The sequence below is a fragment of the Alosa pseudoharengus genome, unplaced genomic scaffold (assembly GCF_046254945.1).
Source record: "Alosa pseudoharengus isolate Yale_2024_CS ecotype anadromous, Long Island Sound unplaced genomic scaffold, YU_APseudo_1.1 YU_APseudo_1.1_scf_1, whole genome shotgun sequence".
NCBI classification, from domain to species: Eukaryota; Metazoa; Chordata; class Actinopteri; order Clupeiformes; family Clupeidae; genus Alosa; species Alosa pseudoharengus.
Window position 1 is genome coordinate 28,451,292 of NW_027468564.1, and position 17,433 is coordinate 28,468,724.

Sequence of the window (17,433 nt, forward strand, 5' to 3'; positions counted from 1 at the left end):
AGCCTGTGGCCGAGCTGGGCTCCAGGCGAGGCTACCGTGCTTGTGGACAGTAACGTTAGCCAGTCACCGAGCGTGGCTCAAGGTAGGCTGCGTTGTTTTATGCCGAGGCAAGCTCCAGGTTAAATAACACGTAGGTCGTCAGTACAACTTATCCGAGAGTGTAGTCTGAATAGCCCGTGGAGAACAAATTAAGCTCCGACGAAGTCACCGGGCTGCGTAGAACAACAATCGTCTGATAAGCGGCGAGAAGAGATAACAGGGAAAACTGGTGTGTGACAAGAGCTGATATAATCTCGGCGACGTGACGCTTTTGGTGTACAACTCTCGGTCTGTGGCTGGCGCAAGTTAGAGATATATCCACTACGAAGAGACTGCCCTAGCGGTCAGGTAGCCTGCATACTAGCCAGCGGTCTGTTTACTACTGAGAGCAGAAGAGCCTGAAGCGGAAGTGGTAAGCGTAAAAGCCTGAACTCCGGCGCACAGCACACGTCATTACCAAACGTTGCTGATTGGTTAAGGGAACTCCAATGATTTCAAACCTCAAAATAAGCATCCGCCCATTACGGAGACGGATTCTTATTACTTTGTTCCAGACTGTATGACGAAGAGAAATCGTAGTCACAGGCGGTAAGGGCCAGGCTAGGTCTCTTCGTGAAGGAGCCAGCAACATTAACTTCTCTAACATTTAACTTTAACTACCCAGATAACGTATATTTGTAGCCTATGTGATGTCAATAATGTGTGAATCAATAATGTGTGAATCGCCATGAACACAATCATCTACGATACTAGCCTGGCTAACGTCATACCCTCATCTCAAATGAGACGGGGTCTGGAAACTAGGCATTCATTTTCTCGTATTTGAAACGTGGTTAACGAATGCCCAGAGCCGTTTATTGGGCGCTACGAATGTCTATCAAATGCGTCTGTACGTAGCTCATAACGGCTTCGTTGTGTCGTCATCGTCTTGCTGCACCCTCCCCGCTCTGTGATTGGTCCCCTATCTCAGGCGAAAATTTGCTCCATGGTGTCCAGGCTGCCTTGCAGCGCGAATTAAATCGTGCGCGCAAGGCAGCATGGGAAAACCCAGGCTACTACGATACTAGAATAAGGCTTGGTTAATAACTAACTTGCAGAGACCTTTTGATAACATTAGACTCACCCTCGGTTACGGTCTCGTTCAGCCTGGCACGGTCTTCGTGACTACTATGAAGCCAGCAACATTCACTTCTCTAACATTTAACTTTATAACTTTAAGATAATATGACGTGTAGGCTAGTATGAGATGTAGGCCTACTTCCCCATCGATAATGTGTGAATTGCCATGAACAAATCATCTAGGCTACGATGCACTAACAAGGCTGGTTATAATGAATCAAACTTGCCGAGAAGACACGATGAAGGCTACAGCGGTTGTTGCACGGTTACATTCGGTCTCATTCTGTCTCCTCGTGACAGCCTGCAGCCTACAATCATTCACTTCTAAGCATTTATTTACTGTAACATAACTACCAAGATCTAGATCAAGATTCTATACTGGACTGTAAAAATCATCCCCTTCACTGTTCATTTGAAGCTCTTCCCTCAGGCCGGAGACTAAGAGTCCCATTTTATAAGTCCAATAGGACAAAAAACTCTTTTATTCCTAGTGCCTGCTAAATTTGCACAATTTTGCTTTAGAAACGATTCTGATGAGCATCTGTCAGGAACGTAGATTGATAAGACAGTTTCTTTCTTTCTTATTTTCTTTCTGAACCTTAACTGATATTAACCTTTATTATACGGCTCTTCACAATGCTAGTAGAATGCTCCATTGACTTCAATGGGATTTCCCAAAGTTCTAGCGGTAAGATATATCATGTAATTACCGCTGCAACGGGTTTTGTGCTTACGATACGTCTTTCATATCACTACGCAAGGACTGGAACTTCATTCAAACGTGAAAGCAGACGGTTGATCAGCTGTGTTCTAAAGAATGTTTGATTCAAGTTCAGCAGCGTGTGTTGTTGTGAACTATTTGTTTCTCAGCAAATGCCACGATGAACGGTAACAAATAGGCTAGGTTATGTAGGCTAAAGTCATATCGTGGGGAGTTTATTATTTCGTTTTGGCAAGTAGCCGTATAATAAGCGGGATAATGTATAGAACACCGGTCATTACTGTGAAAATAAGTCCCTTCAGGGCGGAACAAGACCCCTCCGCTGCGCGTCGGGGTCCGGTTCGCCCTGTCGGGACTTATTTTCCCAGTAATGACCGGCGTTCTATACATTATCCCTTACGTGTCTTTTACCCCATCTTGTGTCTTTGTGTATCTTATGCTATTTATATGTGTACCTGACTGCGAGACAAGTTTCCCTTTGGGACAATAAAGTTAACTGAACTGAACTGAAGATAACATAGGCCTATGTGTATGGGATATAATACTTTCCCATCGATAACATTTCCATGAACATAATCATCTAGTTTATGCACTAGAAAGGCTTATGTGATCGGTTGATTACTGGAACTTGCCGAGAACCTATCGAATGGTTTGACTCGTGTGGCAGCCACGGTTACAAGGCCCGGAGAACCTAGCGAACTGTCTGACTCGTTTGGCAGCCACGGTTATGAGGCCCAGAGCCATACAGGCTCATCATAGTTTGACTGATTATACTACCACTCCAGTAGAGGCGCTAAGTAGAGTAGAGTAGAGTAGCGACGAGAACACTCGAGAACAGCCAATCAAGCCAGTGTTGCTCTGAATGTAAAAACGAATGATGTTAGGAACACTGAGTCGGTTTATTGACGTTTGGCCCTCGATTCTCCCGGCTCAGTGACACGAACCGGGTTAATTAACCGACACATCAGTCAGTTCATCAACACTATTTGCGACTAGCTTTAATTTCCCCATTAACCCACAGCTACACTAAACTTCAGGATTGCATAGATAAAATTGACAGCCTGTAACAACTTAACAACTTGACTAGCCGGCAGCAAGTTTTAAAAACTCGTGGCAGATTTAATGGATTTGCTTTCTCGTTGGTTGTTTGGTATGGATTTTAACCAGGGTTGAACAAAAGGTAGGGTATTACTACATTCCTGCTGCTGGTGCGTGTGTGGAAGGTGTGTCGTTGCGACTCCAACAAACGCGTAGTTTTCAGTCAGCGACCATTTGCAGGCGAGAGCTAGCTAGCCTATGAGAAACATTTTTTTTCCAGTTGATATGTAGCCTTGTCTTACGGGCTGTGATGTGAATTAATATATCCTATGCTACAAACCATGCTCTAATGCACCGCTTGTTACTGAATATGTTGTTGAGTTTAGGCTTTTAAATTAGGCTAGGCTATCAAGATTAGCCTATCTTTAATGCACCAGCATATGTCATTCCTTGATCTTGGCATTTAGGCTACGTTTCAAAGCCATCAATCTAACAAAAAACAAGCACTGCAAAACATGTAGGCTACTGTATACACTTTATTGAATTAGTGTGTGTCTGAGGTGATTTAATTGAATAATGCATAGCCTAGACATAACTCCAGCCGGCAATACAACTTCACGTTGAAGGTCGGTCAGCTTGCCGTTGTTGTGTGCCTTCTGGTTTCTCCACCTACTGGTTTCCTTGCACGTGCATGCGCTGCAGCAGTTGTCACAAACATTTACAAACAAGTTGTTTTAGGCGGTTTGAAGTCGCTTTTCATATGCCATGAGCGCTAGGCTACATTACAGCCACTCGGACAACAGACATGTAAAAAAATATATGTTTTGAAAACTAGAATTAAACTAGATTCGATCCCGCAAAAGCAACACATAGGCCTACATGATTCTCGCCAGCCTGATTCCCTACTCGTTGAGCCAACTAAGATTTGACTGTTGTGCGATACAATTAACTATTGTAGGCTACCATCAATTAATGACGTAGGCAACACCCAGGTAACATGTTGTCCAGAGGAAGGCTATCTAAAACAACTGGTTACCTTGCTGCTACGGTCGTCAGTGCACTGTGCACAGTAGGCTACTCTTTGTGGTTTATCAACTAAAAATAAAAGATGTATTCGGTGATGACGTTATTGTAGGCCTAGTAGACCTAAATTCTGAGGAATTAAATGGTACGAGAGAAGAAACGATCTACATTTTAGCGTGCCAGACCGCAATGTTTTCAAGGGTTGAATGAAGGGAGTTTGCAAAAATTAGCGTAAGTCAATAAACATTCCTAATTTTCGAATGTCTTTCGAATGTCAGGGAACATTTGACTTTTCAAACCCATAGGCCTGGTAGTCGGTCAGACAAGGAGTTATACGATAATGGCAATACCATTTGTGTCACCTAATGCAAGACAAAATGTTGCCACGGTGTTGCTTACATGGTTAATTGACAGGTGATTTGATGACAGTGTCTAGAGAATTGGAGTAGCTCAAAGAGTTAATGCACAGAATAGGTCGGTCTGGTTCATAAGTGTGCGTATTTATTGCAGGTTCGAATCCAGTTTAATGCTATAAAATGTGCAAAATTATAGCCTTTATTTTACATGTAGCCTCATTTTTGTCCGAGTGGTTGTAGTGTAGTGATCATGGGGTAGATATGAAATGCGACTTCAAATCCGTCTAAAACAACTTGTTTGTGAATGTCAACTGCAGCTGTGGTGAGCAACGCGAGCACGCGCAAGGAAACCAGTAGGTGGGAAAAACCAGAAGGCACACAATACCGTAACTTCACACTGTAACTTCAATCGAGTGTTCAGTAGCAGTGTGAAAGGAAGGCATAAAGCCGTATCTGACGTTACGGGCTTCTGCCACAGTTTCCCCTTGGCTTTTTGAAGTTACGGCTAAAACATCATCTTATTTCTCCCAAAAACAACCAAATTGAAACTTGATGTTTGTCTACATGATAAAACGTATGTTTATTGTCCTAATAATGACAAAAACATTTTCGCCAAAATCAAAGTTACGACCTTTTGCCTTAGTGCGGCAGAAATGACTCTTCTACATTTGCTGCCTGCTGCATCCTTTCTGGTTTTATTGTTTAGAAAACATTTCAGGTCTTGAGTTAATGCATTAAACATTGTTTGCTTGTAACCCGCCACAAATAGCCTACAGATTCTTGAGTGCGTACATTCTCTATTCTCTCCAAAATGTGCCCGTTCTATAGGCTGGCGGCTTAAAGCAGATGTATTTGTTTATTGTACAGAAAAATAAAAATAACCTGTCAAGCAGTCAATTGACTACATTGCAGTCAAGAAGTAGGGCAAATTAATTTACAAAACCAACACGTGGGTCATAGTTGTCTAAGCCTCTTTTGCGTAGCCTGTTAAAAACGTCGCTATAGTACTAAATCGCCAACAACATTGTTTTCTGCAGAAGCCTAGGACCCTAGGCTACAGATTAGTTGTGAACAGTTATTTCTCTACTGGCTCAATTATCAAAAAGGTGCTTTCTCTTTTCTCTCTCAAATTAAGCAGGTAGTTCCATAGAGAGACGTTAGAATAAATTAGCGTTTGCGATTAGAACGTTGTGATAAGTAGGCTATAACCAGGGTATCTGCACATTTCCCAAGTGCAAATTTAAAGACTTTTAAGACCTTTTCAAGACATCTAAATGGAAAAATTAATACTATACCACGGCAAAAAAGATACAACTTAAAACTGTTTTATGCAATAGTTTTTTTTCTACTATAGTAGAAACTTTTCTACTATTTTTTTAAATTTTAACACCCACCCCATTTGGGATGTCTACAGAAGTTACCAAATATATTTTGGTGAAAGAAAATAATTGTGTGTGAATTACCTTCACAGCTAATTCAACGCCCAATTGTAGGGTCTGGACTGCTTGCTTTTGAAGCTGGCTGTACATATCTGGTTGTGCTACTGGCTGAGGCTGACTGTTCTTCACCTGTGTCTGTAGTAGCCTAGGCTACTTGCCAAACATGTGTACTGGTCTGGATTCCCTTATTTTTTCAAAAGTAGACTAAGCTATTTAAATATTCTAGGCCTACTAACTTAGGCATCTATTGTCCCATATGCAGCACAGCAAATCAAAGGTAATACATTTGCAGTTGTATTTAAACCAACCAAAGCTTGACTGAAACATTGTAAACCATTGACTTGTTTTAAAAAAATGTATGGGAAAAGTTAAACCCCGTCCTCGCATGTTCCTGCTGGTTTCATCTCAATCACGCACGTAATATGAACACACTTACAGATGCGTTTCGCCGACATTCAAAAAAAAAAAATGCGGTTATATTTCACAACTTTTGCGAAGTAGGCCTACTGGGAAAGGCTGGCAAGCAAGCTGCAGACCGATATTACAGGTAGGCTATAACTTAGACAGATATTTACTTAGGCGAAGCCAGCCAAACACGCTGGAGAGATGCAAACAGACACACTTAATGTGTATTTCCTCCTGATTGAGAAAACGTTTGTTTTCTTTTTCTGTCGGTCCGTGGTTCCTTCATAAATTGCGCAGCAAATTATCAGATGAGTGACTCGCGTCCATAGTTTGTGAAACGATGCTGCGTCCGACCAAAGATTCTAGAAGCCCAGCGCAACTCCAAAAAGGAGGACAAATGAGCGTCCGGCTTGAGGCTGCGCTGGACAGGACTTTTAAACTGTCCGGCCTAAATCCGAACGTATGGCCACCCTATCACTAACTGGCTTACCCAGCTCTTTCTCCCGCTCGCGTAGGCTACCTAGGCCTACGTATCTCTCAGGCCTCGGCTATACCACGAAAACGTAAGGCATATTTTTACATAATTAGCCTACTTACCATTTTCACACCTTTAACGACCCGTGAAAACATCTTCACTCTGCAACCACTACACTTCCTTCAGTAGCCAGTCATTTATAGGGCCTACATTTCCGTTTAAAAAAATAGATGGAGACATTTCACTCGCTCTCTCACACTCGCTGGCGATCCCATACACAAATTTAATACCTCCTTTTCGAAAATTCAAGACATTCCAGACAATTTAAGACTTTTCTAGGCCTTAAAAACCGAAAGTTGTATTTAAGACATTTTAAGACTTTTTAAGGACCCGCGGGAACCCTGTATAACACTAACTATGCAAAGTTAACTTGAATGCATCAATTTTGAACAAAGTTGTGTAGGCTACATCGCACCAGTGGTAGTCTGCATGAACAGTTCTTGCACAAGACACTATTTTGATTTGCGTAGGGGAGGTGCGGGCTGAAGCCAACCTGTTTGAGGGAGAGCGGTGCAAGGAGAGAATGTGTGCTCTGTCCTGCGCATATCTCTACCATAAAATAATGTGTCTAGGCTAATCTATATTTTCAATAAGCAAGCACCGCATGCCTATGGAAACAATAAGTCAATATATTAGAGATATCAAGAGTAACACAGGAATGGACGTTACAGTTATTCAGTAACTGTAATGAATTACTGAAATTTGAGTTGTACTTTGTAACACGTTACCCCCAACACTGACAATAACGTAGATAGCAAATTAAGATATGTTTTCGTTTTGTAGAGCGGCACCGGTAGGCTATCAAAAGCAGATTTTAGCAGAAATCAAGGTCATTTTTTTAAGTATATTTTTTGGCCTTTTTGCCTTTATTCAGATAGGACAGTGAAGATAGACAGGAAGCGAGTGGGAGAGAGAGAGATGGTGTGGGGTCGGGAAATGACCGCAGGTCGGATTTGAACCTGGGTCCCCGTGGGCACTTGGACCCATTCATGGTATGGGCGTTGTAGCCTGTTGCGCCACAGCGCCCCCCCAATCGAGGTCATTTTTAATTATGCATGATTTATTTTGTTATTGAATTCGTAGGCAGGGATTCCTCTCGACAACAATTAGCCTATGTTTAACTCATTGAGTGCCAAAAACGTAATATTATGTTTTTCCTTCCCATGCGTTGAGTGCCAAAAACATAATATTACGTTTTTAGCTTTTTTTTTAAATTACGAAACTAGACACTCTAACACACCTTATATGTGATTTTGGGAACTCTGTGATGAATGGAAATGAAATATATGATGATCGTGAAACTCATGAAAACACACAATCTGGACATTTTATCTGGACGTTTTATCATAACTCGGTTGCCGCTTTGGATCGAATCAGTAACGCATGCACGTCAGGTCAAAACCAGGCCATTTTCGTGGGTCTATCACTAGGTGGCAGTCTCGCCAGCTCTCGCTGATCACTTCCCGGAAAGTTCACACAAGTAAGTAACAGGCAACACTTCATATTTCATGAAAGACGTTATATCTCCATTTCTAGAAAAAAACAGCGATTTTGGTGAAAACTAGCCACTGTTTAGCTTGGGATTTCTCAGGAACAGAGGCGTGTAGAAATACACGGTTTGCACCCACCGAGAGCTTAAAGTCTCACCTTTTAATCAAGCTATTGTATGTGTTCATAGCTATAACACAGTATATGCTGTGGCTGTACAAAATCATCAACAATGGTCTAGATTGCTGGCACTCTAGGACAAAGCTCCCGAAAACAGCTTGGTATTCAATGAGTTAAAGGTAGCCTCCTGCTTTTTCAGAAGGGGCGGCAGGCAAGCTACTGACAGAGCGAGGTACAGTGGCAGAGCGACGCACAGTGGCTGAAAGTGGTACTAAAGTTTCACGCAGCTTCACGTCACGTAATGCGTGACTGAAGTGGCCATTTCAAAGTAATGCCCACTGTAGGTTGGCTTGTCAGTCAGTGTGGAACGCAACCTCAGACCAACGCAGATGGCAAAATAAGGAACGGCAACCTAATTCCAATGGCTAAAGCTCTCCGGAACATTTCTAGTGGTTCTCATATGCATTGATGGATTTGTGAGACTCACAAAAGAAAGTCAAGATCTTGCAAAAGAAAGTCCAGATCTCGTAAAAGAAACTCGAGATCTCACAAAAGAAAGTCAATATCTTGCAAAAGAAAGTCGAGATCTCGCAAAAGGAACTCAAGATCTCGCAAAATAAACTCAAGATCTCGCAAAAACAAACTCAAGATCTCGCAAAACTAGTCAGTGATTGTCTCCAGTACATACATTTTCTCAGATATTTTTTTTTATCTTTTTTTTATTTATTTTTTTGCCTCCCGGGTTCCGTATTTTTTTAATCATTTTTTATTTAAATTTTAATTGTTGTTATTTGTTGATGCTTGCTGATTTCTACTGATGATATAACGCACATTGAACTGCATTGGTATGAAATACACTATACTGTCAATAATAATGCCTTGCCTTGCCTTATCATAATAGTCCATTAATGTTAAATTATATTATTTATATATAGACTCCAACGATAATGACAAAAATAGGGTTTCTGTTGTCAATTAGTCCTCTGAGCCAAGTCACAACCTCTTCACTCTGCTGCCATCTGAAAGGCGTTACATATATTTCCAGGGTCGCACTTCCAGACTTTTGAATAGTGCCATAAAACATCTGAACTCATGACCCATGGACTGCACTGCACTTTATGGACTATGTTTTGTTTTAGCTACTTATCAATTATTGTCATTTATTTACTTATTTATCAGTGTGCTTGCTGAAAGCAGCAGAGATATCGACACTGTTCCAGATGTTTTTTTTTTTATTTTCGGAATCATTTGCCTAGCCTGGAAAATCTAGAAAGATTAATAGGGCTTCTCACTCAGTCCTCTCTCTCACCAGTGTTTGTTACTTGCGGGGCATTCAGGAAGTTCCTCATTCTCCCAGAGGCAGCTTTCTGGAAACTGGGAGCGGGAGACAATGTCCTCCGAGTCTGTGTAGTAGGCATCATCATCTGCTTCACCTGTGTAGAAAAAGAAGCTTCTCAATTGAATTAAGCAACATAGCACAATTAACATCAACCGAAGGCATTGTAAAAAGACCCTGTCATGAATCTAGCAACAAGATTGGTCGTTTATGAATTTACTCAGAAAGTAAATAAAATATATTATTTGCTTGAACATCTTCCTAATGGCCGTGGTTGCATCTATAATTACCCAGAGAGCTGTGCAGGTCCTGAATGCTGATGGCTCTGTGTGTCCTCTTGGCTGGCTTTGGGCATGTACGTGCTGATGAGAGGAGAGAAAAACTTCCCCTGGGTGGTTCTTCTCCCATAATAGCACCATCACCAGATTTTACTGGAAAGGGGGTAAAGCACTATTCAGTTTAAAGGAACCGTATGTAGGATTTTGGCCAAAACTACAATCACTTTCAAAATACTGTAGAGCGGTGTACACCGCAGATGTGGTAACTAGAGCAGAGCTGGCAACCCAGATGCCGAAACACTACTGACTTTGTGATTACTAGATACGTGGAGGGTGGCGGATCAGGCTAAAACACAAATATGTAAACATCAACATCAGTTGAGGGCTGCAACTTCACTTTTTTAAATGACGATATACTGGCCGGACTACTGTTGTCAGTGATATAAGTATTTGAAATTAGCATGATTTCCTAATGTCTAGTGACAAATCAGGGCCATTTTATGATTAATTGAATTACATTTCTTACATACGGTTCCTTTAAGCTCGCTTCAGAGGCCTAAACAAAGGGGAGCCCCAAACTTTCAATACTACTTTTTATCACATCAGATCCTACATGCCATTGGATTAAGAATAACAATCCTCCTTGGTTAAATATTGAAAATACGTTCAAGGGCTGGGACTTTTATATATGGATAAAACTATTAAAAAATCTATAGGTTACAGTAGTTGTACAATCAACACATCATTATGAGCGTGGTGGAAGACAAATGAAATACTCAATTTTAACCTCTCAGTTTCCACACATACCCCGCTAAGGAACAACCACAAGTTTCTCGTGAACAACAAACCCCTTTTTAATGTCAACATGGAAGAGGGAAGGGCTAACAGAAATTGGGCATTTATTTAACAATGGGTTCTTTATGTCCTTTAAGCAGATTCAAGAGAAACTCAACATCCTAAACCAATGCCTCTTTGAATACATACAGTTACAGGAGGAAATATCTAAACATCAAAAGCTTCCACAACCCCAGTTCTTCTCTATATGATAAACTGCAACATCTAAAGCCAAAGAAAAAATATTTTGCAAATTTATTGGTTAACATCTAACAAAGACACCTTGTCAATCCCCATACATAAATGGTCCAAGGACATAAAGAATCTGCCTAGAGACTTTAACTGGCAAAAACATTCTCTATGTCTTGCAATTCTAAAGTTCAGTCATCCAATATAAAGTCCTACAGAGAGCCCATATAACTACGAAGCAACTCTATCAGATGTGAATAGTGAATGCCCACACTGTCCAAATTCTATTGATGATTATTTCCATGCTCTCTGGGACTGTACATGTATCAACACCTTATGGACAGAAGTGATCAAAATATTATCTGAAATACTGAACTATGACATCCCATTATGCCCCATTATTGTACTCCTCGATGACTTGTCTAATCTAGATGTCAACAAGACAGTTAAGCCAAAAAGGATAAAGTTCCTGTGCACAGCCTTCCAGGTGCTGGTGAGGTGCAGTCGTCAATAGATTAAAAGGAAAATGAAGTATCACCGCACACTGGTGGGATTTCTTTGCTGGTTTATTTTTATTTTTAGTGAACAACGCGTTTCGCCTATGCTTCGTCAGGTTCACTCTTCAGTTAAGACAGTTAAGCCCTTTATCTTGGTGATTGCTTTCACCATTGCAAAAAATTATACTTATACAAATATATATAAATCTGGAAAACAGAGTTAAAATCTTTATAATCAATGGCTCAATCTTTTAATCAATCACTCAAATCTAGAAAAGCTTACTGCATCTCTGAAAAACAACATGACAACATCTTATGAAGACTCATGGAATATTTGCAATGCTGATTCCTCGGCTGATGAATGTTGATACATGTATGTCTGCTCCTTGTAATAATTATGCCCTGTTGCTGCTCAACACAGCTAGTTAAGCTTAAGTAGTTCTGGGAACAGGTGAACTTTGTCATGTGTATGTGTATGTTATTTTTTTAAATGTTAATCGTCACTGTGAACCTTTGTGTGCCATTTAAATGAAAGAAAAAAAGAGGAGAGAAAAACAAGCCGGTAAACTGAGCCCTTAGTGTGGGTGTTGTTTAAAGCTTTTTATGCCGCCTAGATAGGTAAGTGTTAGATTTAGCTAAAGGAGTTAAGGCTTAGTGTTACACTTAGCTAAAGGAGTGTTACACTTCACTAAAAGAGTTAAGGCATTGGGCCCAAGTTTGAGAGTGATATCTCCCTGCCTCTACAGGAGAGCATGTGCACTGTGACCAGACCTACGTCAGACACACAAAGTGGGCAGAGCCAGGCTGAAGTGTATTAATGAAAGATTTGATTAAAGCCGACCAATAGCAGAGTTGAGCAGAGAGTTGTGCAGGTCCTGAATGGTGATGGCTCTGTGTCTCCTCTGGGCTGGCTTTGGACATGTAGGTACTAAGGAGAAGAGAAAAAAAAAATCAGTTCACACAATCATTGAAGTAGGCTGCATTATGGGCCATAATTTATGGCTTTGTCAATCAACATAGAAGAGACGAAGCGCAAGTTCAACAGCAAACAGGACTTTTTCAGCACGTATCAAACCATGTAGGCTAGCCCAATGAATGCCTATGTAAACAGACAAAAAACTCGCATCAAAGCAGGGTGACTTCTTCGGACTTGCAAGTGCTGTCAAAATCGATCGTATGCGGTTTGCTCATTTAGTCTAGTGGTGTGGTGGTGAAGTGCAGTCATGCTGCGTTCAAGAGCTTAGGGTAAGTCTACATTGTGTGAACTGATCTGTAGCTGTCCTCTGCCATTCAGAGCTCCGGAAAGTTCCCAGATATTTTGAAACACCTGATGGCGGAATATTCCACGGTTTAACACACGAGACGACCGATAACAACCCAGGTGTTGTTATCACTACGTGTACATTAGTCTATAATACTAGAACATAGTTTGGCTGCAATGGCTTTATTCATTTCTGCCAGTTAGTGAATTTTCCCTGTGTATAAGTTAAAGTTATATAGTAAAGTTATAAAGTTACCCAAGAGAATGTTGAAGACGAAGGAGTGAATAGTGGCAAGAGGCAAACCGAAGGCCCGACGCTATTGTAAAGCAATTTACAAAAGATTCACTAAACAAAAATGCTGATGTGGTACATGAAAATGTAGCTAAAAATCAGAGGTGGAAAGTAACGAAATACATTTACTCACGTTACTGTATTGAGTAGTTTTTCTGTGTATTTTGTATTTTTTAAGTAGTTTATAAAATCGGTATTTTAAATTTTACTTGATTACATTTTGAGTGAAGTATTGTACTTCGCTACATCAAAAATCCCATCCGTTACTTGAGTAAAAAAAAAAGTTAAGACTAACGAAAACAGAAAGGGAGAGAGAAAAAATCGCGCTCTAAACCACTAGCCTAGTGATAATGATCAGCATGTAGCCTACAACAGGACATGAATCAAGCTGGCGCCATGTCTTTCTGAAAGTGATTGAGATGGAGCTGGATCACGAGATGCATCAGATTACATGTGTAGCCTAACCTATGAAAGTGTACTTTCCGCTATTTCAATGGGTTGTCTCAGTTCGTTTTAGCACTATGATTGCGGAGATATTCAAGCAAACACCATGGGATTTCGTGTTTTGACGTTTGTGCTCACCTTCTTTGGAAAGTAGTTAATTAGCAGTTGTTTCCCCTCATTTCTCTCTTTTTCGTGTTTTGACATTTGTTTTTGGTAACCTGACTTCTTGGATAAAGACATTGCACCAGCAGCACAACAATTAGCGGCCCACTACTAGCGATGCTCAACTAAATAAAAAAAAGATAGACTACCTTATGAATCGTGCAGGCGGACTAAACCATTTAGCTCTTTAGCAAGGGAGAGTGAGAGTGACCTTAGACAGTTTTCACTATGTTTTGTATAAACATCCAGTCAGTCAAACTTTACATTTCGTATGACATTAATTTTGACATTAATTTGGAAGTTAAAATATTCAGGTAAAATAAATATATTGTATAACGCTTAGACTTTTTTTCAGTAATTAGCCTAAACTTCCAGTGAGTCTATTCGAAAAAATAATATGTGTAATAAAGTGGAATGACACAGGAAAAAAGTATTGAACGCCTACTGAAATTTCTTCAATACTTTGTGGAAAAGCCTTTGTTTGTAATGACAGCATCAAGACATTTCCTATGACAAAACTTATTAGTCGCAGTATCAGGTGTGATTTTGGCCCATTGTTCTAAACAGATTCCATGGGTCCCTCTTGTGAATCCTGATCTTTACTACCAGAACTGTTTAATTGAATTTAATTGAATTGGCTGCCTTCGAGTCTTTCTGGAGCTTTCTCCGAGTGGTCTTTGGCTCTTGGAATTGACTATCCTTCTGACTCCCTGGTCAGAAATATTGCGAGGAGATCCTGTGCATGGCCGGTTGATGATGCAGTGATGTTCCTTCCACTTGCAGATAATGGCTCCCATGCTGCTAACTGGAAGATTTTGAAGTTTTGAAATGCATCTGTAACCAGTTTCATTGATATGTTTTGTAACAATAAGATTGCAAAGGTCTTGGGAGAGCTTTTTGCTTTTATCCATCATGAAATGTTTCTTGTGTGACACCTTGGTAATGAAAAACCTTTTTATAGCCCATCAATAACCAAGCTTATATTATATTATATTAAGATTATATTAATTTGCACAGATAGAAAGGATAACTACTCTCTAACTACTTACAGATTCCAGCTCGTTCCTTTCCTTGCCTTAGTGCCTTTTCTTAGCGTGTTCAATACTTTTTCCCTGTGTTATTCCACTTCATTACACATGACTCTACTTATGGAGTTGTTTGGATTTTTTATGTGTGGATTACCTGAGTTATTACTAATGCCTGGTGAAAATGCTGTGCCCCCCGTATTCCACTTTTCAAGGGCCCTCTCCTTCATTGGGGCCCTATACTTCCCACTTTTCCCCCCAGTTCGACGCCCTTTAATCTGCTGAACCTTCTGCTCGTTTCCAAATATAAAAAACAACTCAACATTGGCCTGCCTGCCTCAGCTGCCTGTGAGGGGCTTTTCAGTTGTGCTGGATTACTGTTCACTGCAAAGCGACCAAGGATGAGTGCAGCTAACTTTGAAAATCAACTACTGCTCAAACTTAAAGGAGAACTCACAGATCTCCATTTCTCAACGTCACCGAGTACTGTCAGTATGAACAAAACTGAAACAATCGCTTTTACCTAGCTCGAGTTGCTGCAGCTACAGCGCTACACACTGGGAGCATGAACACGGCTGCCTTAGCTGCTGGCTGCAGCAACTTGAGCTAGGACCAAAATCCTTTTAGGCAAGTACCTCCACTCGGCGGCCATATTGCAACGCTTTTTGGGCACTTATCAGGCATCTATTTCGGCAGAAATGCGCATGCATAAGGCTTCACAACACCAATCTTGCTCCAGCGGCGAGATCACAACAGATGATTGACACGATGTCTTCACAGCACACCACATGATTGGCTCAATGTATTCTCAACACACCACATGATTGGCTCAATGTATTCACATGTCAACGTTTTGCCGCGGAAGGGTTGTAATATGTGTAGACAACTGCCATATTGGCGTTACAAACTAACCCCATGCATTACTATCGCTTCGGCAGCACATATACTAAACTATGGAGGATTTTTTGAGTGCTGTATCTCCTCATTAGAAAGTCTCTGGTAAAACTGGTTGTTCTGGTACCCCCCCTCCAAAAAAAAAAAAAGTAACTAAGTAACTTTTACTTAAAGTACATTTTAAATGGACTACTTTTTACTTTTACTTGAGTAAATTTTCTGATTGGTATTTTAACTTGTACTTGAGTAATATTTCATCAAAGTATTGGTACTTTTACTTGAGTACAATATTTTCGTACTTTTTCCACCTCTGCTAAAAATGTGGAGAATGCAATGCAATCAAGCATTTCGGACGATATATTGGCACAAGCTGGCAGAATAGGCAACAGGCCGATGTGCGTTTTGGAGACTGTATTGCGAGACAGAGACTGAGTTTGCTGCTGATATTCTGGGGATAGGCTACAACATAGCCAATGTAGGACTTTAGCCTTTTAATATATTTACCAAAACCAAGGAAATGGTGGTTGATTTCAGACGTGCTACCCCACCCCTGCTGCCTGCCTCAATTGAGGGGGAGACAGTGGAGACAGTCTGCACTTACAAGTACCTGGGGGTACATCTGTACAATAAACTTGACTGGTCTGCTAACTCATAAGCACTCTACAAGAAGGGTCAGAGCAGGCTTTACTTGACTATGATAAGGGATCAGATTCCAAAAATAATTCAGTGGAAATGCATGGATTCCAGTTGCTGCTACTGGAAGAAACTGGAATCCATGCATTTCCACTGAATTATTTTTGGAATCTGATCCCTTATCATACCTGTTCATTCTTACTCGTCGCTCGACTTATCGTGACTAAATTCAAGATGGCTGCAAACGCTAAACTTCGTGAAGATACTGTCTGTATAAATCGTCTTGTAAGTAAACTACCAGTGCTTTTTCAAAGTTCTCAATGTCTCGTTTTAAATGTCAGGGCCTTCGGTAGTATACCAATGAAGTGTGGAGATACATTGAGCCTCGTAAATGGTGTAAAACAGTGATTTATTTGCACGGCTAGCCCGATGCCGAAGCACCACCATTGAACAAGCTGTTGGTAGCATCGGCTAACTAGCACCAGATTTTGGAGTGCAGGGGACAAGCCGAGGTGGGCTATGAGACATACGGGTGCGGGTGCGGTTTTGAAAATTGGTCAAACAACTTAGTGCGGATGGATGGCGGATTGATGATAAATTTTGCTATGCAGTTATGGTTGAAATAATAGCCCATCAGCGCATCTCTAGTGTGTGTGCCTCTCTCTGTGCACACACACTCTCTTGGTCGCTGTGGAGCTCCTCCGGTGCCCCGAACGGCAGAACATCTCAGTGACCAGTCTGTCCGCTGTCGTGTGGGCGCTCTGATCTGGCACTGCATACGCCTCCGGCCACTTAGTGAAATAGTCCATAGCTACGAGCACGTAGCGATTTCCCCGCTCTGTGACTGGCAGTGGGCCCATGATATCGACGGCTACCCGCTCCATGGGAGCCCCGACTGCATATTGCTGCAGCGGAGCGTGCGAGCGTCGCGTGGGGCCCTTCTTCGCTGTGCAGGCGTCACAGCAGTGAACATGCAGTTCAACGTCCAGCCTGCATCCCGGCCAATAGAAGTGGCTTCTCAGCCGACGAAGAGTTTTTGCGATGCCGAAATGAGCCGCCCCCACAGCCCCATGTACCTGTTCCAGTACACGGGCTCGTAATCCAGCAGGAACCAGCAACTGGAAAATGTCAGATTGTCGATCGGGGGCTCGCCAGTGTCTATACAACAGTACTTGACGTGCTACTATTCCCGGCCACTGTGAATAAATCGCTTTGGTCTCTGGATCGAGTGCTGATACGTCAGTCCATGGCGGTCGCTGACCGGCTTCGATCCATGACCACACTCGGCCAAGCGTGGCGTCCTCC

The 17,433-nt window shown here is 41.5% G+C and overlaps 1 protein-coding gene across 1 annotated transcript in view; it reads right to left on the reverse strand.

The window, feature by feature from the left end:
- LOC143118087 (complement C3-like) overlaps window positions 1-17,433 on the reverse strand; it is a 132,741-nt gene that overhangs the window by 88,627 nt on the left and 26,681 nt on the right. Inside the window, exons 16-19 of the mRNA XM_076279308.1 lie at window positions 12,283-12,345; window positions 11,978-12,001; window positions 9,910-10,050; window positions 9,593-9,716 (exon numbers count right to left, since the gene is read on the reverse strand). Of these exons, the coding sequence (XP_076135423.1) occupies window positions 9,593-9,716; window positions 9,910-10,050; window positions 11,978-12,001; window positions 12,283-12,345 (352 nt within the window). The remainder of the gene's footprint in view (window positions 1-9,592; window positions 9,717-9,909; window positions 10,051-11,977; window positions 12,002-12,282; window positions 12,346-17,433) is intronic.